Source organism: Nerophis ophidion, linkage group LG08 (genome assembly GCF_033978795.1).
Source record: "Nerophis ophidion isolate RoL-2023_Sa linkage group LG08, RoL_Noph_v1.0, whole genome shotgun sequence".
NCBI lineage: Eukaryota > Metazoa > Chordata > Actinopteri > Syngnathiformes > Syngnathidae > Nerophis > Nerophis ophidion.
Genome location: NC_084618.1, coordinates 822,026 through 848,805, shown reverse-complemented (window position 1 = coordinate 848,805; position 26,780 = coordinate 822,026). Strand labels below are relative to the sequence as shown.

Genomic DNA, 26,780 nt, shown 5'->3' with positions numbered 1-26,780 from the left:
TTTCATTAAAGAAGGGTTCGGTGAATGCACTTATGAAGCTGGTGCGGTTCGGTACCTCCAACAAGGTTAAGAACCACTGCTCTAGAATGGATACAAGAAGACGACCAATATTTGATCTCTTAACTTTTTTCTATAGGAAAAAGAACAGTGGTACCTCTGTTTTTATATGCCACGCTTTTTGCATTATTTGGGTGTTCCACAAACATTTCAGCTAAAATCCTACACAACTAGTCCATTGGTTCCCTCTTGGTTTTTTTCGTACGACTGCAAAATAATCCACTATGGGGCCAAAGAATGTTGTGAGTGCCAGTACTTTGATTAAAAAAAAAAGGTGAGAAAGAATTCGTAGCCAAGTATCAAAAGTTCTGTCCGTGTGGCTTTCCCCTCCCCATCACCCCTCTTCGCCCATCGCAGTTTTTGCCAACACGTTTTCAAGAAAGTGACATTTAACTTGTCATTTATATGTAAATATTGTTTTTTGCATTAAAAAAGAATATAATTACACTCTGTAAAATGTTTTGCGTTAATACGTTTGAAATGGATTAATTGCATTTACATTTTTTATTATAGGAAAATGTCAATCTTTTTTTTTTTTCAGATCTTTTGGATTGGTTTTAAGGTAGCACCTTTTATTTTACAAGTTTAATTGGTTCTGTGACGGAGCTCCTGACTTAAAATACTTGTATTTCAAAATTATGTTCCCCATTGAATTAATTGGAAATCCAATTATTTTGTTCCACCCAAGAGAAGAAATAATGAATGGAAAACAAAGTAGTATAATAATGTACAGCATTTACTTTGTAAAGTGGAATTCTGCGGTTTGCACTGCTTTTCCGTCAAACACACCATCAGCAGCTTCTCTGTATTTGCACAAATACCTGCCGGGTTATTATTTTGGTGTTGTCGGCTTATCCTGCTTCATTATGGCACAGATTATTGTCGCAGTAAAAGTCGGCTACTCGCCCGGTCATGTTTTTTGATGATTTCTTTCTTTAATTAAATTACACCAGCCGCTTCTTCTTTTTGGCACCGCTTGGAAAAAGTATGTTTTGTTGATTTCTACCTATAAGCTATTGCAAGCGTGTAAGACAGAGGATGTTTTGGTTGGATTTTACGTTGTTCATTGTGACTATTACTCAAGTTGGGGAGGCCCATAACCCCATTTTTTGCTAACAATTTAAAGCAGTGGTCCCCAACCACCAGGCTCGATTGGTACTGGGCCGCAGAATAATTTTTTATATATATATATATTTTTTATTAAATCAACATAAAAAACACAAGCTACACTTACAATTAGTGCAGCAACCCAAAAAAACCCTCCCTTTTTCATGACAATTTTTTTTTTTTTTTTAATTAAAAAAAAATCATCACCCCCCCATGGGACAAATTATCAAGTGTTGACCGGTCCACAGCTACAAAAAGGTTGGGGACCACTGCTTTAAAGCACAACAACTAACCGGTAGAACGGTCATATCATGAAAAACTGGTAAGCCGAGTTACCACTTTTGCTGTATTCAGGTAGACAAGCTCTGTCTTGATGGGTAGATGAAGTATGGTTGGTTAGTTTGTGTAAAAAAAAAAAAAAGTAAAACCACGGATTATACTGTACATTTTGTTCTCCCGACTCACTCTGAATACAAATCAACTCATCCAGGGGAACAAAAACACCATCTTCTATTCGGTTTGACTGACTTGTGTGTGATTATTTGCCCAAAACGAACCAAACACCCTCGTTTGAAATAAAAACAACCCAGATCAAACCATTTTGGACTTTGAAATGAAGGTTGTTTACACCGCGTGTGCACCTGGTAGTTTAATCATTTGTGGATTGGTCAAATTTAACGGGGGGGGGAAATACAATTCCAATGAACAGGGAAATGGTCAGGTTCAGTCGGATACTTCCAAAAAAGAGAATCAGTGCATGAACATGGAAGATGACGCTGGCTATAACTCATACTAGAAGTGCATGTAACATGGGCGATAAAATAATGACGTATTAATAAGCAACGATAGTGCGGAGTTAGTGGCTTTAAGACTCACAAGCATGTTTGCTGGAAGAAGTAGTGAACAGTCTGAGGTAATAATAAGTTAAAAAAGTAAGCACCATACCAGACACATCAAACATATAAAACACAACCGTAACGTCGCTGGCTTCATTATGGCATCTCAAGGCACCAAACAAAGTCTTTGCATGCACGAGTGGCGTCAGATCCATTGCTTTATGACAAAAAAATAAAGCGAGAAGAAGGTTTCCTTTTTCACAAGTTCTTCATGCAGACCTGGCAGCGGCTGATGCGCGACAGGAGCTGGCCCGCTTTGAGCGTCTCTGATGCCGGCTGGGTGTGGAAGGACTGGTCTATGGAGGTCAGCCAGAAGCTGTGCTTGTTGGCGAAGTAGTGACACGTGCCTTTGGCCCCGTTGCACTCGATGAACGGCGACGTGCGGAAGTCCTCCAGGCAGGAACCCGGCGACGACAGGGACTGACCGCCGCCCTCATTTCCTGCCGCCGTGTGCTGCGGGAATAAGAGGTCAAGTCGTTTGTGTCGTTATTTGTCGTGTCGTTACCAGTTGTGACAGCGGGGGGCGCTGTTATGGGAGCAGATGCTGCATAGTTCCTCAAATAATGCCTCATTGATAGACAACACCACACCTCAAATCAACACTTTTTCAATCTTTCAGGAAAAGATACCAAATGTTGCCGTTTGGGGTTGTGATGACCTCTATGACCGCCATGTGGTGCCGAAGATGTAAATATAATTATTAATTGGAAAGATAGATGGAATAATATATTAAATGTGTGTCACATACTTATTATTATATGTTCAATTACATTATATTACAATTATATGTAATATTATGACAATGCTTACATATTATTTCAGGGTTTCCCACACATTCATTTATTTGTGGCGGCCCGCCACGAAAGAATTACGGCCGCCACAAATAAAAAACTTTTTATTTTTATTTTGTGGGTTCTTCCGAGGATGTTGTAGTCGTAATGATTCGTGCAGTCCTTTGAGACATTTGTGATTTGGGGCTATATAAATAAACATTGATTGATTGATTGATTATTTAAAAAATATATATATATTTATTTATTTATTTTTTCCAGCTTTTGACTCGCTCGACCGCTCATAAAAGCAATGGGACTCTGTCTGTGAATGGAGCTTGTAGTTACATATTATATAAATATGTAAATATCATATAATTATGTATATAAATATGTACATAAAGTGTTGTAATTATATTCCAACTCCGCTTTCATCTTGGTCATCGCTGCCGCTGCCTCCCCTGCCCCCCCTTCCCCCCGCCGCCCGACCACACCACCACAAATAGATGCCTGAACACTGTATTTATTTCAGTTGTAAAATATATATTATGTATTAATATAATTATATAATTATACATGTATTTATATATTTAACAGTTTTTTTTATTTGTGCTTTATTTGTATTTATTAATTCATCCAACTAATTATCTCGTGAGCTATTTTTTCTCTCATTTCTTTTCATTTATTAACGTATTTGTTTTTACACACTTTTTGTATATTCACTTATTTTAATAAGTTATTTTTATTAATTTATTTATCCAACTACTTATTTAGTGAACTATTTTTCTTTTTGTTTTTTTGTTAATTCATTTAGGTATTTGTATTTACACATTTATTTGTGTATTTACTCATTTAGGGAATTATTTTTATTTATTGATGTATTTATTTACTTATCAAGCTACTTATTTATAATGAGTTAGTTTTTTTTGTATGTGTATTTACTTACTTACTTCATTTTTTTTTCTTTATTTCTGTCTTTCTTTTTCTGCAGCAAAAGCTGGGAAACATTGACTCCGAAAAGTTGGAATATTTTAATAATATTTATAGTGCGAAAGTGTTTATTATACATTATTTTAAAAACCTTAAATTAAATATATATTCATCCATTCATCCATCTTTTACCGCTTGTCCCGTTCAGGGTCGCGGGGGATGCTGGAGCTTATCTCAGTATATAAATAAATATATATATATATATGTGTATATATTTATACATAAATACATACAATGGGGCAAAAAATTATTTAGTCAGCCACCGATTGTGCAAGTTCTCCCACTTAAAATGATGACAGAGGTCTGTAATTTTCATCATAGGTACACTTCAACTGTGAGAGACAGAATGTGGAAAAAAAATCCAGGAATTCATATTGTAGGAATTTAAAATCATTTATTTGTAAATTATGGTAGAAAATAAGTATTTGGTCAACCATTCAAAGCTCTCCCTGATGGAAGGAGGTTTTGGCTCAAAATCTCCCGATACATGGACCCATTCATTCTTTCCTTAACACGGATCAATCGTCCTGTCCCCTTAGCAGAAAAACAGCCCCAGAGCATGATGTTTCCACCCCCATGCTTCACAGTAGGTATGGTGTTCTTGGGATGCAACTCAGTATTCTTCTTCCTCCAAACACGACGAGTTGAGTTTATACCAAAATGGATACATGGATGATACAGCAGAGGATTGGGAGAATGTCATGTGATCAGATGAACCCAAAATAGAACTTTTTGGTATAAACTCAACTTGTTGTGTTTGGAGGAAGAAGAAAACTGAGTTGCATCCCAAGAACACCACACCTACTGTGAAGCATGGGGGTGGAAACATCATGCTTTGGGGCTGTTTTTCTGCTAAGGGGACAGGACGATTGATCCGTGTTAAGGAAAGAATGAATGGGGCCATGTATCGTGAGATTTTAAGCCAAAACCTCCTTCCATCAGTGAGAGCTATGAATGTTTGACCAAATACTTATTTTCCACCATAATTTACAAAGCAATTCTTTAAAATTCCTACAATGTTAATTCCTGGATTTTCTTTCCACATTCTGTCTCTCACAGTTGAAGTGTACCTATGATGAAAATTACAGACCTCTGTCATCATTTTAAGTAGGAGAACTTGCACAATCGGTGGCTGACTAAATACTTTTTTGCCCCACTGTATATGTTGATTAATTATACAATTTATTTTAGAAATTTTGTGATATTTAATTTAATTGGTTTTGTAATTCACATTTTTAATTATTTTTAAATGGTTTTGAACATAAAAAGGCCTCACTCTAATAAACGCCCCACCCCTAATAGCCGCTTGCTACCTTCACCATTGGCCACTATGTAAGGAAATAGATCATGCGGGTGTACTTAATGAAATGTCCACACTCCTCACCATCAGGAAGGAGTAGCCGATCCAGAGGCTGCGCCATCCCGCGGGGCACTGCGGGATGTTGATGTCCTGGCTGTGGATGGCGATGGCGACCGACGGCGCCTCGCACACTGAGCAGCGGCTGATGTACGGTTTGATGTCGCCCTCCTCCACGGGCATCATGGGAAGCGGGGCGGTGGTGGACAGCCAGTAGGACTTGTCGTTCCTGCTGGCGTAGTAACAGAGGTCTCCCGGGTTGCAGTAGAGGAAAGGCATGGTGCTGAAACGTGGGAGGCACGAGCCGGCCAAGCCTGAAGAGAACAACACCAGGTCATTTATGATGATTTCAAAAAATACCTTTTACATCCTAATAATTCCCAATTCTGACCTAGATCCTGATTATGAGCCTTTTCCTGTCCCTCCAGGTACAGGAGACTGTATCCCCCCCATAATTTAGACATCCCCACTGGGCACATGGGGGTCTGCTCGGACTGACTGTGTTTGACCAGTAAGTAGCCCACGCTGACACTACGACCAGGCATGCCGGGCAATCCTGGGATGCCTGCTTTGCCAAAGTGACCTGCAAACAAGCAAACACCAACTATTACTACGACAAACAGTAAGCGATAATTTTGTATAAACATGACAATGAAATGAGTCTAATTCACTAAACAACAATGATACTCCTTGTAAATAAGTATTTTCCCTGCCCAAACCTGCATCCAATGTTTCTAATCCTTTAATCTAAGGTTGTTAGCACACATCCTCCTGTAAGCAAGAGTCAGTCAGACACACGTACCTTCCATGCCTTGCAGACCAGCATGGCCCACCTGACCTTGCTCGCCACGGAATCCGGGCGTTCCCGGTCTGCCACCGATTCCGGGCATGCCCTTCTGCCCCTGGGGCCCAAAAAAACCTAAAGGGAGAAAGAAGATACAGTATGTCACAGCTGCAGTTTGGGGATTGACTTATGTATTTATTTAGTCTTTTAACAATTTATTTCGGTACTTATGTACTGTATTTATCTACTATTTGAGTGAGTGTTTTTTTATGTATTTGTTCATTTAGTTATGTATCCATCCATCCATCCATCCATTTTCTACCGCTTATTCCCTTTTGGGGTCGCGGGGGGCGCTGGCGCCTATCTTAGCTACAATCGGGCAGAAGGCGGGGTACACCCTGGACAAGTCGCCACCTCATCACAGGGCCAACACAGATAGACGGACAACATTCACACATTCACACACTAGGGCCAATTTAGTGTTGCCAATCAACCTATCCCCAGGTGCATGTCTTTGGAGGTGGGAGGAAGCCGGAGTACCCGGAGGGAACCCACGCATTCACGGGGAGAACATGCAAACTCCACACAGAAAGTTATGTATCAATTTAGTTTAATATTTTATTAATTTACTTAGATATTGACTTATTTCTTTCTTTTGTGTATTTATTTAATCAGTACGTTTTAAGGTATCTGTTGAGTTTTTTTTTTTAATTATTTTCTTTATTTTTATTCAGTTTTTTGTATTAATGTATTTCGTTATTTGTTTATTTATTTATTTACTTGTTTAGCAAGTTTTACATAATTAGTGAGTTTTTTTCTTTCTTTTTTTCTTTCTTTTTTTGTGTATTTACTTATTTAGTAAATTATTCCTTATTTAGTTATGTATCTATTTAGTTTTTACTTGTTTTAATATATTTAGGTATTTATTTATTTATCTTTTTGCTTATTGATTTAATTACTAAGTTCTTTTTTTGATTTATTTACCTTTTTACTAATTTATTGAGTTATCTTTATTTATGTATCTATTTAGTTTTTACTTGTTTTAATATATTTAGGTATTTATTTATTTATCTTTTTGCTTATTGATTTAATTACTAAGTTATTTTTTTGATGTATTTACTTTTTTACTAATTTATTGAGTTATCTTTATTTATTTCCTTTTTTTCTATCATGTGTATTTACATATTTAGTGAGTTTTATTTATTTTGTTATCCATCTATCTGTCCACTAAATTAGCAAGTTGTTTATTTTTATTTATTTATTCATTTAAATGAATTTGAACAAAAACAGACCAGCATCCCCAGGGGGTCCTCGTGGTCCTGGTTCCCCTTGGATGCCTTTCGGCCCCTGGATGCCCTGTGGTCCTGGAGGCCCCCTCTCTCCTGGGAGTGTAATAGGCAGTGGAGCTAATCCCTGGTTTCCTGGTAACCCACGGAAACCTGCCAACAGGCCGAGTAGATCATGTAAAAACTGTACTTGACCTACTTGGGAACCCAATCAATAAAGTCAAACCTGGAGGTCCAGCGTCTCCCTCAGTTCCAGTTGGGCCCCTCTCGCCTTTGACCCCAATCGTACCAGGAATCCCCATTGAGCCTTGTTCTCCTTTGTCACCTGGAAGAAAAATATTCCTACAGAAATACTGTACATAGTAGTAGATAACCAGAATGTAGCCCACTGGGCATATTCTCATTGTAAATGTACAGTTTACAGTATGCATACCTTTCTTCCCAGATATCCCAGTCTGTCCTCTATATCCGGGTGTACCTTGGTCCCCATTGAACCCTTTCCTGCCGGGGACTCCGGGAAACCCGAGTATTCCCACTACACCCTTTTTTCCAGGGGCAGCATCAATACCAGGAAAACCTCTGGGCCCAGGGAGACCTAGGGAACGACATTTGCGAGTCAGAGCACAAAACCCGGTTAAACTCTTCATTTGGAATTAGATCTTTGTGCGAGGATTTTCATCAGAATACTTGAACAGCAATAGTAGGAATAGTTGTCTAACCTTGATAACCTTTAGTCCCCTGAAAGCCCTTATCCCCAGCAGTTCCTGGTCTGTCTGTTTTCCCATCTGGTCCTACAGGCCCACGGAAGCCTGATGGTCCCGGATGACCTTGGTCACCTGAACAGATCCAACATGGGAACAGTCTTAGCATCATCCCAATTCCTTATCACTTTAAACATTCATCAATTTGGAGTTCAGAGAGTGTCTTACCAAAGTCTCCTTGAAATCCTTTCAAACCCGTGACACCTGGCAAACCTGCCTGAGTGTTGGGTTTTCCGCCCTCCCCTTTTTCTCCCTTGGTCCCGGGGTGGCCAGCTGGTCCAATGATATCCAAACCTGGCAACAACAGAATCGCTCAATACCTAGCCAGAAACTGAACATGAACTGAAATTACAAAAATGAAGTACCTGGGATTCCGAGGACACCCTTTTGTCCTTTCAATCCATCTAATCCATAAAGACCAACCAGACCAGGGAAGCCTGCATACAATTGCACATAAATTACAACTTTAACAAACCACAAGACCATTATCCACAGAAAGAAATATATTGAATTAATCTTTTTACCTTTGGTTCCTGGAAAGCCAGGTAAACCTGAGGACCCTTCTTTTCCAGGTGGTCCAGGAAAACCCTTCTGCCCTTGATTACCTGGAGTACCTTTCTGCCCATCCGAGCCTGAAATTTGTAGAGTAGCAATTGCAATATAAGTTCTGTAAAAGACTAATATATCCTGTCATGTGAACACCCTACCTGGATATCCTACATCGCCGGCATCACCTGGAAGTCCCCTTTTTCCTTCGATACCATGAAAACCAGGAACACCCCTCTCTCCAGGCACTCCAGTTAATCCTTTCTCACCTTTTTGGGTTGAAATCAAAACATTTCAAGCATTAGCAAGCCTCTGCATCGCTAATAGGCACTAAAGTGAAACATTACTTTATCTTACCTGGGCCGCCTACGGAACCAACTTCTCCTCTCAGTCCAGTTGCTCCTGGGATGTCGATGCGAGGACCCCTGGTACCTTTAAATCAGAGTATTTAAGAATGCCAAACTATTTGCCAACCAGTATTACAATTTTGATTCTGTCTGGTTTGTACCTTTGATTCCCTTCCTGCCCTTATCTCCTGATGCACCGTAAGCACCAGGGCTTCCTTTGATGCCCTAGAGACAAGAACAAAAAAGGTAAATTAACTCCAGAAATGACAGAGCCAGTGATTCCAAAGACTCACCTTATTACCAGTCATCCCCACAAAGCCAGAAATTCCTTGTGTTCCGGTAGGACCCGGCATTCCCTTTAACCCCGATAACCCCTGTGCACCAGGATCCCCATGAGAACCTTTTTCATGACCGGGATCCCCAGGGAATCCATGGCCTCCCTCAAGGCCTGGAACACCAGGTAAACCCTTCAAGCCTGTGGAAAGCAGTTGTCACATGTGAGAAAGCGAAAAGACACGGGAGGGTTTTAAGTCATGGCAGTCAGCCGAATAACCTCTTGGGCCGGTGAAGCCTTGATTTCCTTGTTTTCCACGATCCCCCTTAATGCCTTTCATATCGACAATCAACTTTGCAGGGATTTCTGGCTTCTCCCCGGGTGGACCCCTTAAACCACGATCACCTGCAATCCAATGTTGAGAGTTAGGGAGAAAGTATTTCTAATACCTACAAATATGAAAAGACGAGTCTTGCACCTTTTTCTCCACTTTGACCGGGCATTCCTTTAGGGCCTATTTGGCCAGGTAGTCCAGTGTCCCCTTTGACCCCACTGAATCCTTTTATACCTGTATTACCCTTGACCCCTGAAAAGCCCGACATGCCAGGAGACCCTTTATATCCTGGAAAACAGGGAACCATTGTCATGACCAAATTGCTTGAACCGTCGACTTTTGGGTTGGAATATATTGCGGAATTGTGGAACCTACCTTTCATTCCTAGAGCTCCTGGTCGTCCATCAAGTCCCGGCTGTCCTATGTTACCCGGTGAGCCATTCTCTCCAGGAACACCATCATTACCTGGCTCCCCTGGGAACCCTGACACTCCAAATGGACCTGGAGGACCTGGGTTTCCCTCTGTTCCCCTTTCTCCAGTTAAGCCTAGAGTCCAAGAAGGGATTTAAATAATAACAAGGTATTCTCTAAGAACTATACAATATTGGATAGGGAGTCACCTGGTTGTCCAATGGCACCCGGCAGCCCTGGTGAACCAGCTTTGCCAAAATCTCCAGGGTATCCATAAGTACCTGGTGGCCCTGAACTTCCTTGTACCCCCCGTGGGCCTGCAGGGCCAATGATGCCTTTGGAACCAATCATACCAGGCATTCCCCCCATTCCTGTGGCAACAGAACAATTTAAATAAGACTCCTTAAATACGGTGGACCCTCCAAAGTCGAACACCTCTGAGGTGGTTTAATTAGTTAGAGCATCCGAGTTTTGTGTTCGACCTAAAATGATTCAAAATGGTGTTCACCTGGATAGCCCGGCTCGCCTTGATCTCCGGCATGACCTTTATTTCCTTGCAGCCCATACAGTCCTGGGTCACCAGGCGGTCCTGGTGCTGCACCCAAGATTTCACCATGAAATCCTTTGTCGCCAGGTGCTCCGTTGCGTCCGGCCAGCCCAGGAACGCCTGGAGCTCCAACTGACCCCTTTCTCCCGGGTAAGCCCAAATCACCACGGGGGCCAGTAAAACCTATTATTGGAGATGATCCAGTTCAATAAATCAAGATCAAAAGTTTATTGAGCTTTGTAAAGAGATTTGTTTCTATGACGCAGTCTTGCCTGGCGGTCCCGGACGGCCACCTGGGCCATAGTCTCCTACTTCTCCTTTCTCTCCCTTTGGGCCAAATGCACCTGGAATACCCTTTTCACCTGGAAGACCTGGTGATTTATTAAGTAAGGACATGGTAAGTCCAACATGCTTTAAAGCAAGACACTTCGCTGCTTCTTACCTTGGAGACCAGGTAACCCTCTCGGACCAGTAAAACCAGGCAGTCCAGGTGGTCCTTGGAAAGTGTCGCAAGGACCTAAGAACAACAAATTAATGCTCATTTCATGGTTATATGTAGACTTAATTATACCAAAATTGAGGTGACTTTGTCTGGTGCCCAGCGTGAATTCTATACTATGAGATTCTTGTATTATTACAATAGCTACTTTCATTTGCTGTACATGTAAAAAAAAAATAGCAGTCATGCACATGGGGGCAAAGCACAACAAAGCTGTTGCTTAGAGAGTTGTAAATATCATTATACCCGCTACCTGTCACATCCCACTGTCCTCCATCTCCTGTTGGACTACAGCCGCCTTTCAGTTGTAAACAAGAGAGAAGGAGAGAGCATTCGGTACAAGATATTATTCAAAAAGCACAAGCATTATTGCAAACAAGCTTTGGCCGAGCTGGTTTGATTGCTGCAGGCCCTGCAACAACTGGAAGCAAAGAAGGACAAGTAATGGTACAATGGCAAGATATACTTCATGCGTCCACATTTTTACTTGACAAGCCAATCATACGCTTTTCAGTTCAAATGAAAAGTGTACATATGAGCATTAAGTAGTTAAACTGAAACAGTTAAAGGAAAGCCTTGAAGGACCCACATTGTAGTATTCTTCTCAGATGCCTATTTTACCTGGTCTGCCAGGTGTTCCAGGAACTCCAGGGAAACCGTTTTGGCCAGCATCGCCGGGTAAACCAGGCTGCCCTTTGAGACCCTCCAGGTCTGGACCTGGCTCTCCTCTCAGTCCAGGCGCACCAGGTCGACCAGGTTGACCGGCAAAACCTTTGTCTCCGCGCTCTCCTTTGGAATCGTTTCCCTGTTGAAATGAAAGCAATGACAATTAAAGCCAATTTTATTAATAATACATGACTGAGGACCAGTCCTGGACTCACTGGAAGGCCTCGATTACCAGGGAAACCGGGCCGACCAACAAGGCCTGGAGCCCCTGGAGATCCTGGTTCACCATCTCGGCCTAAAATCCCAGCGTCTCCCGGATATCCTGTGGGCATTACAAAGGAACATTAACGCTGAAGTGGAATGGATTGTGTTTTAATGTAATGGAGGCAACCATTACTTTGTTGTGACCGGCGGAGGCGCTGATATTTGAGTCCCAGCTAATTTGTTGTTTTAAAGAAAGTACAAAGCCTATTTCCATATGAGTTGGGAAATTGTATTAGATGTAAATATAAACGGAATACAATGATTTGCAAATCCTTTTCAACCCATATTGAATTGAATGCACTACAAAGACAAGATATTGGATGTTCAAACTCATAAACTTTATTTTTTTTTGCAAATAATAACTAACTTAGAATTTCATGGCTGCAACACGTGCCAAAGTAGTTGGGAAAGGGCATGTTCACCACTGTGTTAAATCACCTTTTCTTTTAACAACACTCAATAAACGTTTGGAAACTGGGGAAACTAATTGTTGAAGCTTCGAAAGTGGAATTCTTTCCCATTCTTGTTTTATGTAGAGCTTCAGTCGTTCAACATTTCGGGGTCTCCGCTGTCGTATTTTACGCTTCATAATGCGCCACACATTTTCGATGGGAGGCAGGTCTGGACTGCCAGCGGGCCAGGAAAGTACCCGCACTCTTTTTTTACAAAGCCACGCTGTTGTAACACATGCTAAATGTGGCTTGACATTGTCTTGCTGAAATAAGCAGGGGCGTCCCTGAAAAAGACGGCGCTTAGATGGCCGCATATGTTGTTCCAAAACCTGTATGTACCTTTCGGCATTAATGGTGCCTTCACAGATGTGTAAGTTACCCATGCCTTGGGCACTAATGCACCCCCATACCATCACAGATGCTGTCTTTTGAACCTCTGCGTCGATAACAGTCTGGATGGTTTGCTTCCCCTTTGTTCCGGATGACACGATGTCGAATAATTTCCAAAAACAATTTGAAATGTGGACATGTCAGACCACCTCTACACTTTTCCACTTTGCAACTGACGGCGTTTCTGTATGTTGTTGATAAATGGCTTTCGCTTTGCATAGTAGAGCTTTGACTTGCACTTACAGATGTAGCGACCAACTGTATTTAGTGACAGTGGTTTTCTGAAGTGTGCCTGAGCCCATGTGGTGATATCCTTTAGAGATTGATGCCGGTTTTTGATACATGGTCTGAGGGATCGAAGGTCAGGATCATTCAATGTTGGTTTCCGGCCATGCCGCTTGCGTGAAGTAATTTCTCCAGATTCTCTGAACATTTCAATGATATCCTGGACTGTAGATGTTGAAATCCTTAAATTTCTTGCAATTGTACTTTGAGAAACATTGTTCTTAAACTGTTTGACTATTTGCTCACGCAGTTGTGGACAAAGGGGTGTACCTTGCCCATTTTTTGGGAAGCTGTTTTTATACCCAATCATGGCACCCACCTGTTCCCAATTAGCCTGCATACCTGTGGGATTTCCAAATAAGTGTTTGATGAGCATTCCTAAACTTTATCAGTATTTATTTCCACCTTTCCCAACTTCTTTGTCACGTGTTGCTGGCATCAAATTCTAAAAAAAATGTTTATCAGTTTGAACATCAAATATGTTGTCTTTGTAGCATATTCAACTGAATATGGGTTGAAAATGATTTGTAAATCATTGTATTCCGTTTATATTTACATCTAACACAATTTCCCAACTCATATGGAAACAGGGTTTGTACAACTTGATGTCAGCTATGGGATGTCAAGCTCCTGCCAGAATTAATCTCCTTAATACATTACTGGGATTGAAACGGGAGTTCAGAACATTCAGAGGAAGATTCTACAACAAGTGCACATCAATGTGCATGAGCATAGTGCAATACGCCCATATGATTGTGCACAGATATCCCACCTTTCTGAGTTGCCACCGCTGTGTCTCCTTTTCTGCCTTTTGGACCTGGCTCACCAGGGACTCCTCGAGTTCCCTGCAGGAAAACATCAACAGTGAACAAATAAATTAAACGTTTCAAACTTCAGGTGATCATGTTAGATTTTTCTTACTGAGAATCCGTCCAATCCTTGGGGACCCGGGTCTCCAACATCACCCTCTGGACCAAACTCGCCGGTCATTCCAACATCTCCAGTGTCACCCACGAGGCCAGTGGGTCCGGTTGGAGAGTTGTTGACGATGCATTCGCATAGTCCGTGATCACCTAAACGCGCACACATTTGCAAATCAACCAAACACTTCAGCGACAAAACAGTAGTTGATTAAATAAACATCACCAGTACTAATTAGCCAAAACTATAACAGCAGCACCTTTCACTCCCTTGAAGCCCGCATTTCCGGGCCTTCCTCTAGCTCCAGAAGACCCCTTGAAGAACTCTTGCCCTTGAGACATCAAGGAACACCATCAGGCAATCAAATTTCTTATGAAGTATCGCCACACATTGACAGTGGCTCCTATACTCACATGATCCTTTGGGACCTGGAGGCCCCCTGGAACCTGGTCGACCAGGGAGACCCTTCGATCCTGCATTGACAGCGGAACGTCCGGGTTCACCATGTTGGCCCTTTTCCCCCGGCTCACCCTTCTTTCCAAATGGTCCGGCGAAATCAAACACTGACGAACAAGGCAAAAATTAAACAATTATTTAAACTTTTGATCCTCTTTGGGAGTGTCCTGATACAACTTTTTATCTTCCGATACATTACTAAAGCCTTTGAGTCCTGACCATTACTAATATTGATCGGCTACGATATCAGCACGGATCAACAAATACTTTAATTATTTTGTAGTTTGGAATGTTAGAAAAGGTTCAATCAGGTGAAATGTCTCGAACATTGTTAGGTATGGAAAAACATTAACATATTTATTATTAGTCTTGAATAGATTTAAGCATTTTTTTTTTAAAGTTAGAGTGGAGTGGTGCATTTTATTAAATCTTTTTGCATAACCAAGTGGTCACAATAATTCAATAAGTAAAGCAACATGTTGAATGATGTTGACATGTTTGTTACCAGATAATTTCCAACACGCCATAAATAATGTACAACTCTGATTATTTGATTCTTGTTTATATTAAAAACTCATGTTTTAGACTAAAATACTATTCCAATAAGGACACTTATTTCTAATGTCTAGCTTGTGTGCTATTGTATGTGTCAGGCTTGTCCCTGACAGTTTGAATATGTTTTAGTCTTTTCCTCTGCATTTGTCTTTGTTTCCTCTGTGTATGTAGTGTTTCCTGTCAGCGCTCTTATTTTTTTGGTTTCCTGTCTTTCTCCCTGAGTGCTGTGTCCCCTTAGCTACGGTTGATTGGCACCTGGCCACACCTGGTGTCAATCAGCCCGCTCCTATTTAGACCTGTTATCTCCTCCAGTCTGTGCTGGATTATTGTCATGTATTGTCGCTCCTGTCGTGTCGTGTCGTGTCGTTGCAGCCTAGCGGTAAGCTATATTTGGTAGCTTTGTGTAGCTTACTGTCTTTTGTTCCCTGCTTCCAGTTTTGTTTGTTCATAGCCTAGTTTGTTATCCGCCTCGTGCGCGCTATTTGTTTGTACCCTTTGTTTGGTTTTGTTTTAGTGTTTAAATTAAAACCTTTTTTCTTTACTCAATGCCTGCCTCCTTCTCTGCATCTTCGGGTTCGTCAACAACTAACTCTGACAGAATGCTTATCTGTTGTGTAGCTGCTAGCTCATAGTTGCCTGTAAGCCTACCATTTTTACCTTTTGTTAATGACTTCACTAAAATACGAAAAAAGCTTAGACGTGTAGTTATTGGAAGACATTTAGATGTTAACTGGCTGTCCAGCTTTGCACAAGTCAGTAACTGTATACTTCAGTTTTACAGATGCCAGGTCTCCTTTGGCACATGGTGGTGTCAGTTATATTACAAGCAATGAACGCATTGCTTCCTGCGTGGGAAATGAAGCATTTGTTTAAGGGTTGGCACTTATTTGCACTCTATTGATTGGGGCATCTATTGGAGCAGAGCCCACCATTTAAATAAACTCTTGTGACTGCAAGTGTATAAATTGTGCTCAGAAGTGTTTCCTATTACAGACCTTGTTGCTGTGTGTGAGAAGCGGGACGCCCTGGTGGTCCGGGAATGCCCTGGTCTCCTATTGGGCCCCTTTCACCTTGTACACCCTGCTCACCGAGGGGACCGGGGGCACCAGCTTATCAGGTAAAAAACAACATCTTTATTAGCGTCTTTCAAGCATTTTCTCCACCTGTATCAGACTTGCTCGATTTGCCCAATTTCTAAGCTCATCAGTTGACATACCTGCTGAAAACCAGGACCAAGATCCCTCTGTAACCAGGTCACCCGCCTCACCGATCACACCCTAAAATACAGAATTCATCGAAGTAGTGACGTTTGCTCAAAATAATGTTGATTTAGTGAAATGGATTGTTAGTTATTGCAAAAATACTGCATAGCAGGGGTGCTCAAACATATTCCACTGAGGGCCACAGACTGAGCTATGTTGGGAGTTATCTCCTTCAAAACCAGTGCAAAATATAGCTGTTTTTCGAAGAACTAGAGATTGCAATTTAGGTTGAAATGTCGTGTGAATGATGAAAAGCCAAAGCTGAACTTAAATGCCCACAGTTAACGCTGGAAAGATAGCGCCAAGTAATAAAAAATTTGAGCAAAATGAGCTAAACAAGCTAGCATGCTAACATTGCTATGCAAACGTGCTAACAATAGCATTCTAACAGTTAGCTTCAGTGAAATACACAAAATATATGCCACTGAGGTTTATGCGTGGTGCAGTTGGGAGTGTGGCCGTGCCAGCAACTTGAGGGTTCCTGGTTCAATCCCCACCTTCTACCAACCTCGTCAAGTACGTTGTGTCCTTGCGCAAGACACTTCACCCTTGCTCGTGAATTGATTAACGTGGACCCCGACTTAAACTGGTTGAACAACTTATTCGGGTGTTACCATTTAATGGTCAATTGTACGGAATATGTACTGTACCGTGCAATCTACTAATAAAAGTTTCAATCAGTCAATCAAAAAAGCTCCTGATGGGTCGTGGTTAGCACCTTGCATGGCAGCTCCCGCCAACAGTGTGTGAATGGGTGAATGTGGAAATAGTGTCAAAGCGCTATGAGTACCTTGAAGGTAGAAAAGCGCTATACAAGTATAACCCATTTACCATTACCTGCTAAATTAGCTAAACAAGCTAGCATGCTAATGTTAACATGCTGAGTTGCTAACTAACGTGTTAAATACCAAAATATATTAATCTGAGGTGTGGACCTGATTTTTTTTTAAATGTTAGCTTGCTAACTTGCATTAAAGTCCCAAAATAAGACTGAAGTGTATCTGTACAAAATGAGCTAAAAAAAAAAAAGCTAGCATTTTAACCTCAGCTTGCATTAAGGCAGTGGTTCTCAAATGGGGGTAAAAGGTATGTCAAGGGGTACGTGAGATTTTAAAAAAATATTCTAAAAATAGCAACAATTCAAAAATCCTTTATAAATATATTTATTGAATAATACTTCAACAAAATATGAATGTAAGTTCATAAACTGTGAAAAGAAATGCAACAATGCAATATTCAGTGTTGACAGCTAGATTTTTTGTGGACATGTTCCATAAATATCGATATTAAAGATTTCTTTTTTTTTGTTAAGAAATGTTTAGAATTAAGTTCATGAATCTAGATCAGTGGTTCTTAACCTTGTTGGAGGTACCGAACCCCACCGGTTTCATATGCGCATTCAGCGAACCCTTCTGTAGTGAAAAATAAAATGTTTTTTGTTTCCAAATTCAGGACAAAGTTTGATGTTTTTTTACTGGTGCACATTATGAACCATGCATGAGCATCACCTTGTTCAAAGAACAAAACCAACACAGTGCATGAACACGCAACAAATTACACACCTGCAAATCAGATGGAAATTAAAGTGAACATTGTTTGGGGGTATCATAATATTCCGATAGGGAGAAGTTTTTATTTTCACGATGAAATGGATGTGTCTTGACCTCGGCGGCAGAAGCTCCGCCGAACCCCTGAGGCCAACTCACCAAACCCCTAGGGTTCGATCGAACCCAGGTTTAGAACCACTGATCGAGATGATCTCTATTGCAATCCCCAAAGAGGACACTTTAACTTGATGATTACTTCTGTGTGTAGAAAACTTTAATTATAATTGAATCACTTGTTTATTTTTCAACAAGTTTTTTGTAATTTTTATATATTATTTCCAAATATTTCTTGAAAGACCACGACAAATGAGCAATATTTTGCACTGTTACACAATTTAATGAATCAGAAACTGATGACATAGTGCTGTATTTTACTTCTTTATCTCTTTTTTTCAACCAAAACTGCTATGCTCTGATTAGGGGGTACTTGAATTAAGAAAAATGTTCACAGGGGGTACATCACTGAAAAAAGGTTGAGAACCACTGCATTAAGGTATCATTCATGATGTAACAAAATATTAGACGCTGAGGATTATAGCTGCAAAATTAGCACAAAAGCAAGCATTATATTATTAAAATGCAAAAAATTGTGACAAGGGCCATTGGAAAATGTGTTGAGTGCTACAAAAGGCCCTGGGGCCACACTTTGGACACCCCTGATGTAGAATGCACAACTTGACTGTGGAGTAGATTTACTTGATTTTAGTTTTATTTTAGTCTGTTCCTCACCTTTGGACCAGGTCTGCCTATTGGTCCTTGTTCGCCATTGTCTCCCTGAAGGACAGCAGCATTAATACCACCATATAAAAATGCATCACACGGAATCGTGACAACCCTACCCTTGGTCCAGACCTCCCAGGTGCCCCAGGTAGACCCTGTAGAAGAAACATCCAAATCATAAATAAAATGCTTGAAGGTTTAAGTTTGACCGGAATATGTAGAAACCTACTCGTGATCCAGGGAATCCCATAATGCCACTCTCCCCTTTGTTGTCAGCCTGCAAGGAAGCAAGGACAACCGTGACGATGCTGGTAAAGGAGACTTGAGGCGTGCAAGGAACTTACCAGATCTCCTTGTTCTCCTTTAACACCCTTGGGGCCATTAGGTCCCTGAAATTAAAGAGGACGCATGATCGTTTCTCAGCTGATATTCTAGTTTAAAGCTGTAACGAGTGAATGTACAAACCAAAGGTCCATAAGGGGGCAGAGTGTGGGGATGAGTGGAGTTACCCGGGTTCCCTGGGGGTCCGATCTCCCCCTGTGGTGCAAGGAAGACGACACATAAGCATGACGTCGATCATGAATCTACGCTGTCCCCTCAAATATGGGCCGCTTTTAAATAATAATCTTTATTGCCATTATAGAGAGTACAACAAAATTGTATGCACCATATTCAGTGTTGTTTGAATAAAAACAAATAAACAATAATAACAATTAAAGGCCTACTGAAATAAGATTTTCTTATTCAAACGGGGATAGCAGGTCCATTCTATGTGTCATACTTGATCATTTCGAGATATTGCCATATTTTTGCTGAAAGGATTTAGTAGAGAACATCGACGATAAAGTTCGCAGCTTTTGGTCGCTAATAAAAAAGCCTTGCCTGTACCGGAAGTCGCGGACGATGACGTCACCGGTGTAAGGGCTCCTCACATCCTCACATTGTTTATAATGGGAGCCTCCAACAAAAACAGCTATTCGGACCAAGAAAACGACAATTTCCCCATTAATTTGAGCGAGAATATTGATAGCTAAGGACTAGTAAAAAAATTATAAAATAAGTAAAAAAAAGAAAGAAACGGTGATTGCATTGTGAGCGATTCAGATGTTTTTTGACACATTTACTTTATCTTATCTGCTTATTGTTTTAATAGTGTTTTAGTGAGATTTTAAAGATTGTAAAGACATACCTCGAGGTCGGATGGCTGCGGTGAACATGCAGTGTCTCAGAGAAAAGCCGAGGAGCCAAGCTCACAGCGGCCTTTTTGACATGACAGCTGCTGCAGGACGACGAATAATCCATGGATGTCTCCGGTAAGATATATATCACAATTTCCCCATCCAAAAACATGCTGGTTGACGGTGAGAAAACATGTTCGCTTGACCGCTCTGCTTCACATCAAACAAAGAAACACCGGCTATGTCTCGGTGCTAAAGACAGCTGCAATACACCGCTTTCCACCAACAGCATTGTTCTTTATAGTCTCCATTATTAAATGAACAAATTGCAAAAGATTCAGCAACACAGATGTCCAAAATACTGTGTAATTACGCCATGAACAGAGATGACTTTTAGCCGTGTTTGGTGCAGCGCAAATATTTCCTTACAGTCCGCAACGTTTTCAACAAGAAACTCACGGGAAATTTTAAATTGCAATTTAGTAAACTAAAAAGGCTGTATTGGCATGTGTTGCAATGTTAATATTTCATCATTGATATATAAACTATCAGACTGCGTGGTCGGTAGTAGTGGGTTTCAGTAGGCCTTTAAAAACTCATCCCGAATTGTACCATCTAGTTACTTAAATAACGGTTTCATTAAAAATTCGCAAATGTGGGCTCCATGACATCTGTCATATATACCACATATATTTTTCTCAGCTGTGGTCCGTATGGGCCGCAGCAGTACTTGTAATACACTTTTACACCACTTGTGGTAGCAAAATCTGGAGAAGAGGAAAAAAAAAACGTGAATGTTCTGAATCATTCACACAACTACGTAAGTGTTATTTCATGTTAAAGGGCTTTATTTCAGCTTAAGCTATGAAAATACTTGAACAATTACTACTATGCCAAGGCTAGTTTACGAGCAGACGAGCATGTTCAGTAGCGCACAATCATCGAGGACTTGCAAACAGACACAGTGTGTAGACAGAAAAAGGACAATGGACGCATTTTGGCTTAACAACTAACAAAAGTTATAACACTACAATGCCCTAAAGAAGAGGTGCTTTAAAGGCCTACTGAAACCCACTACTACCCACCACGCAGTCTGATAGTTTATATATCAATGATGAAATATTAACATTGCAACACATGCCAATACGGCCTTTTTAGTTTACTATCCATCCAGCCATCCATTTTCTACCGCTTATTCCCTTTCGGGGTCGCGGGGGGCGCTGGCGCCTATCTCAGCTACAATCGGGCGTAAGTTGCAATTTTAAATTTCGCGCGGAAGTATCCTGCTGAAACGTCGTGGTATGATGACGCGTGCGCGTGACGTCACGCATTTTAGAGGACATTTTTTCCCAGCTCCATTCCCAGCTATAAGTCGTCTGTCTTCATCGCCAAATTCCACAGTATTCTGGACATCTTTGTTGCTGAATCTTTTGCAATTTTTTCAATGAATAATGGAGACGTCAAAGAAGAAAGCTGTAGGTGGGAAGCGGTGTATTGCGGCCGCCTTTGCCAACACAAACACAGCCGGTGTTTCATTGTTTACATTCCCGAAAGATGACGGTGAAGCTTTACTATGGAACAGAGCGGTCAAGCGAACACGGTTGGATTGGACCACACACACAAAGTACAGTGTATTATGCAGCGATCATTTCGAAAGATCGTGTTTCGAAGAGGGTCCCTTGCGAAGGGCAGAGATGGGCATCCCCACCACCCGTCGACCTTCAGGTTGCACAGGTACGACCATATAATCTCACTCAAACATTAGTAACACAATTAACAGATAAGGGATTTTCCTGAGTTATCTTAGTAAATTTGTCTAATAACATCTAAATCGCTTCCACTGTATAGTCTTTTTTTTTTGTAGTCCTTCACTTTCACTTTCCTCGTCCACAAATCTTTCATCCTCGCTCAAATTAATGGGGAAATCGTCGCTTTCTCGGTCCGAATCGCTCTAACTGCTGGTGGCCATGATTGTAAACAATGTTCAGATGTGAGTAGCTCCACAACCCGTGACGTCACGCGCATATTGTCTGCTACTTCTGGTAAAGGCAAGGCTTTTTTATCAGCACCAAAAGTTGGGAACTTTATCGTCGATGTTCTCTACTAAATCCTTTCAGCAAAAATATGGCAATATCGCGAAATGATCAAGTATGACACATAGAATAGACCTGCTATCCCAGTTTAAATAAGAAAATGTCCTTTCAGTAGACCTTTAAGACATGGCTAGCTAGCTAGCGGGTAAAGTTCAGCCCCAATCGGCAGTGTTTTAGTTACTTCTAAATCACTAATCCTCGCCTCCATGGCGACAAATAAAGTATGTTTCATACAAGTACCATTATCACTGCAGGACGAGGAATAGATAAACATGATTCACTACACATCGTAGGTCACCGGCGTCAAAATGTAAACAGACGCCATTGGTGGCTCTACACCTAACTTCCACTGTAATTATATCAAGTTGAACAGCATATCTAGTCAATACTGCTATGATTACGTCAATATTTCTTGGCATCACAACATCATCTTTCGTTTAAAAAAAAATGTATATTATGTTTATAAACTCAGGAAATATGTCCCTGGACACATGAGGACTTTGAATATGACCAATGTATGATCCTGTTATGACTTGGTATCGGATTGATACCCAAAATTGTGGTATCATCCAAAACTAATGCAAAGTATCAAACATCAGAAGAATAAGAGATTATTACATTTTAAAAGTGTAGGTAGAACATGTTGAAACGGAAAGTAAGCAGATATTAACAGTAAATGAACAAGTAGATTAATAATTAATTTTCTACCACTCGTCCTTAGTAATTTTGACAAAATAATAGAATGAGAAATGACACAATATGTGACTGCATACGTCAGCAGACTAATTATGAGCCATTGTTTGTTTACTTACTACAAAAAGACAAGTTGTCTAGTATGTTCACTATTTTATTTCAGGACAAACTTGCATTAAACATATGTTTAATTTACCCTAAGATTTTTTGTTCAAATAAAGCCAATAATGCAAATTTTGTGGTGCCCTTTATTTAGAAAAGTACCAAAAAGTATCGAAATAAGTTTGGTATCGGGACAACACTAATACACGTTTATATATTTATATATTATTCATTAAACAGCAGCATCATATATATTTTTTCATTGTGTCTTCGAGTCGGTTTGCACCTCTTAATTGGATCAAATCAATATCAATGTGGCATGGTGTCTGTCATTTTTAATACTGTTAGCGACAAGTCCAATCAGTGTGGAATAAGTGCTCTGGCGAAGTTAAATCTAATCCAATTTGCACATGCTGTACAGCTGTTAGAGCATACCAAGGTGTATTTTGTTCCCTGTGTGATTATTGGAGGTGTAGATGGCACCACTTAGTGTTTAATTTAGGCACTGCCTGTATTAAAGGCCTACTGAAACCCACTACTACCGACCACGCAGTCTGATAGTTTATATATCAGTGATGAAATATTAACATTGCAACACATGCCAATACGGCCTTTTTAGTTTACCAAATTGCAATTTTAAATTTCACGGGACTTTTTTCTTGAAAATGTCGCGTAATGATGACGTGTACGCGTGACGTCACGGGTTTTTAGGAAGTTTGAGCGCTGCGCACACACACAGCTAAAAGTCGTCTGCTTTAACGACATAATTACACAGTATTTTGGAGATCTGTGTTGCTGAATCTTTTGCAATTTGTTCAATTAATATTGGAGAAGTCAAAGTAGAAAGACAGAGTTGGGAAGCTTTAGTCTTTAGCCACACAAACACACAGTGTTTCCTTGTTTAAAATTCCCGGAGGTGAAGCTTTACTATGGATCAGAGCGGTCAAGCGAACATGGATCCCGACCACTTGTCAACCGGCAGGTTTCGGTGAGAAAATTGTGGTAAAAAGTCGCCTCTTACAAGGAGCAAGGAGGAATTTTCTCATCGCCTGCAGCTTGCGCCGTCCATGCAGCTGATTCCTTGTTTAAAATTCACAGAGGTGAAACTTTACTATGGATCAGAGCGGACATGGATCCCAACCGAATATCAACCATCAGGTTTCGGTGAGAAAATTGTGGTTAAAAAGTCGCCACTTACCGGATATCAGCTGAGCTTGTGCCGCCCATACAGCTGCCGTCGACTTCCCCGAGAAATTGCGCGTCAACACCCGGCCGTGGACGTACACTTCCGACTATCAGGTACTGTTAAACTCACTAAAACACTAGCAACACAATAGAAAGATAAGGGATTTCCCAGAATTATCCTAGTAAATGTCTCTAAAAACATCTGAATCCGTCTCAATGCATCCATCCATCCATTTTCTACCGCTTATTCCCTTTTAAGGTCGCGGGGGGCGCTGGTGCCTATCTCAGCTACAATCGGGCGGAAGGCGGGGTACACCCTGGACAAGTCGCCACCTCATCGCAGGGCCAACACAGATAGACAGACAACATTCACACTCACATTCACACACTAGGGCCAATTTAGTGTCGCCAATCAACCTATCCCCAGGTGCATGTCTTTGGAAGTGGGAGGAAGCCGGAGTACCCGGAGGGAACCCACGCATTCACGGGGAGAACATGCAAACTCTACACAGAAAGATCCAGAGCCTGGATTTGAAACCAGGACTGCAGGACCTTCGTATTGTGAGGCAGACGCACTAACCCCTCTGCCACGATGAAGCCCCCGTCTCAATGCAATCGCGGTTTTTTTTTCCTTTTTTTTTTTCGCTATCAATATCCTCAAACACGAATCTTTCATCCTCGCTCAAATTCATGGGGAAATTGTCGTTTTCTCGGTCCGAATAGCTCTTTTTGTTGGAGGCTCCCATTAAAATCAATGTGAATATAGGAGGAGCCATCAACATGTGACGTCATCGTCTGCGACTTCCGGTAGAGGCAGGGCTTTTCTCCAGTTGCAAACTTTATCGTGGATGTTCTCTACTAAATCCTTTCAGCAGAAATATGGCAATATCGCGAAATGATCAAGTATGACACATAGAATGGACCTGCTATCCCTCTTTAAATAAGAAAATCTCATTTCAGTAGGCCTTTAAAGCGGAGGCCACCGTTTGAAAATGTTAAAAGTTAGGGTATCCTGATCAGATATTGACATCGGTCCGATATCAGCAATTATATTGGCTTGTAAGTGAACTCGCCGATATAAGCAGTCCTGTAGCGCATTAGTTAACATCTAAATGTCCTCCAATAAGCACACACGGTTGGTTTTTGTATTTCTTTGTATTTATTGTATAGGCTAATAGGAGCGTGCAGCTCCACAACAGCTAAGCACACAATAGCACACAAGCTAAACATACGTAATAAGTGTCCTTAATTGAACGATATTGCAATCTAAAAAAACATTTGTCAATATAGACAAGTTTCAAATAATAAAAAATGCATATTGCAGTGTTTTAGAAATGATTCAGTAGCAAAAGTGTCCTCATCACTCACCTTGCTGCTTAACTTAATTTTTTTGGCCAGTAGGTGTCGCCAAAATACAATTACCACTCCAGTTCAACTTGACAAAATAACATAAGTCCACACCAGACAGTTAATATTAAATTGGTTAGTGTTTTTCATACCTACCATTGCTCTCTGTTTGTGTCATTCCACTTGATCAAGTTTTCTAACTTCCCTATCTACCACATTATAAAAATATCTATGACCCGTGCTGATATCATATCTAATCAATATGTCAGGCTTGCCACTGACAGTTTGTTTGTGTTTTAGTTTCTCCTGTGTGTTTAGTATTTCCTGTCCTTAGTTCCTGTTAGTGCTCTTATTTTGTCAGCTTCCTGTCTTGTTCCCGGAGTGCTGTGTTCCTCCTCAGCTGCGGCTGATTGGCACCTGTTCATACCTGTTGCCAATCAGCCCGCTCCTATTTGTACCTGCTTTGTCTTGTGTCAGTTGCTGGATCATTGTCGTTGCCACATGTCGCACTTGTCTTTGCTACCTGTCGTGTCGTATCCTGTCTTGTCAATGCAGCGTTGCGGTAAGCTTTATTTGATTGCGGTTTTTGGCTTACTGTCTTTTGCTCCTTGCTCCCGTTTTGTTTTCCAAGTACTACTTATGTTTTCCATGCTATTTTTGTTTTCTAGCTCCAGTGCTAGCTCCCTTAGTTTGTTATCCGCCTCGTGCGCGCTTTGTTTTTGTACCCTTTTGGTTTTGGTTTTGTCGTAGTATTTAATTAAATCATGTTTTCTCATTCCATGCCTGCCTCCATCCCCTTCATCACCAAATAACTTTGACACAATATTAGTAATGGCCAGTACTCAAGGCTCTCTTATCGTATCGACGTGCATAATACGTGTCCTGAATTGAACAATATTGCAGTCTAAAACACCCAATTTGTCAATGTAAATAAGTGTCAAGTAATTATAGTTGCATATTACTGACAAATACAAAGTCTCCAAGACAGAAGCGTAATAATAGCAAGTATCCAGCAACAAACGGGTTCGCATCAGTCAACTTCCTGCTTAACTTAATTAATTATTGTGGCCACTTGGTGTCGCCAAAAAAAAAAAAAGATACAATGTCTCCAAGGTAAAACGATATTAGCAAGTATCCAGTAACAAACGTGTCCGCATCAATCAATTTCCTGCGTCATGACCTTAACTTAATGGATTATTGTGACCCCTAGGTGTCACCAAAAAACCCAACAGTTCCAACTTCACTTGAATTTTAAGGCAAATAGTCCATTTCATACAGTTAAAAATAACATGGTTAGTGTTTTTCATACCGACCATTGTTCTGTTTGAGTAATTGCACTTAATCAAGCTTCCACACGACAGAGCAATAAAAGTGTGTATTATGATTCGTGTTATCGTATCACATTAATTTCGGCATTGGCCGATACGCTAGGCTCCAATATCGAGGAAAACCTACCGGTACACCTCTAGTTAAAAGTCTCACCTGGCTGCCTTTAACCCCCTTGAACACCTTCGTCATGGTGCCCTGGGCAAAAAACACAATATGTGGAACAACACTCTCGTACTGCAACAAACATACAAATAGACACGTTACCTTTGGACCAGGTGGACCTGGGGGCCCCGGCGGACCCTAGGAGAA

The 26,780-nt window shown here is 40.8% G+C and overlaps 2 protein-coding genes across 3 annotated transcripts in view; both read right to left on the bottom strand.

Annotated features, from left to right (window-relative positions):
- Positions 1-1,798: 1,798 nt before the first annotated feature.
- Positions 1,799-26,780, bottom strand: LOC133557159 (collagen alpha-2(IV) chain-like). 2 transcript variants are annotated; one of them, XM_061907405.1, is made up of 38 exons: positions 26,736-26,780; positions 26,625-26,666; positions 19,010-19,081; positions 18,889-18,933; positions 18,774-18,821; positions 18,664-18,699; positions 18,554-18,598; positions 16,172-16,232; positions 15,951-16,064; positions 14,358-14,507; positions 14,204-14,275; positions 13,945-14,096; positions 13,796-13,868; positions 11,848-11,954; positions 11,588-11,771; positions 11,220-11,264; positions 10,910-10,984; positions 10,740-10,838; positions 10,429-10,650; positions 10,130-10,291; positions 9,885-10,055; positions 9,654-9,797; positions 9,455-9,580; positions 9,195-9,376; positions 9,063-9,126; positions 8,912-8,986; positions 8,716-8,823; positions 8,533-8,640; positions 8,374-8,445; positions 8,177-8,302; positions 7,967-8,083; positions 7,681-7,842; positions 7,474-7,572; positions 7,254-7,400; positions 5,980-6,096; positions 5,569-5,760; positions 5,205-5,491; positions 1,799-2,513 (listed from the first exon to the last, which is right to left on the bottom strand). In XM_061907405.1, exons 2-38 carry the CDS (start codon positions 26,658-26,660, stop codon positions 2,259-2,261), a joined length of 4,350 nt encoding a protein of 1,449 aa, XP_061763389.1. In that variant the 5' UTR covers positions 26,661-26,666; positions 26,736-26,780; the 3' UTR covers positions 1,799-2,258. The 2 variants fall into 2 exon arrangements, with proteins under 2 accessions (XP_061763389.1, XP_061763390.1); XM_061907406.1 differs by lacking the exon at positions 11,220-11,264.
- The window catches only part of LOC133557134 (sarcosine dehydrogenase, mitochondrial-like), a 74,472-nt gene continuing 74,423 nt past the window's right edge, over positions 26,732-26,780 (bottom strand). The window contains exon 12 of the mRNA XM_061907377.1: positions 26,732-26,771. Within this exon, the coding sequence (XP_061763361.1) occupies positions 26,732-26,771 (40 nt within the window). The remainder of the gene's footprint in view (positions 26,772-26,780) is intronic.

Bases quoted from the DNA above. Each gene is read 5' to 3' on its own strand.
- LOC133557159 (XM_061907405.1), bottom strand. From the start codon at position 26,660: ATGACGAAGGTGTTCAAGGGGGTTAAAGGCAGCCAG. The intron at 9,127-9,194 runs GTGAGTCTTTGG...TCTTGTCTCTAG, and splicing joins TGGGGATGACTGGTAATAAG to GGCATCAAAGGAAGCCCTGG. The intron at 8,303-8,373 runs GTACTTCATTTT...TGTTGTTGCCAG, and splicing joins GGGTGTCCTCGGAATCCCAG to GTTTGGATATCATTGGACCA.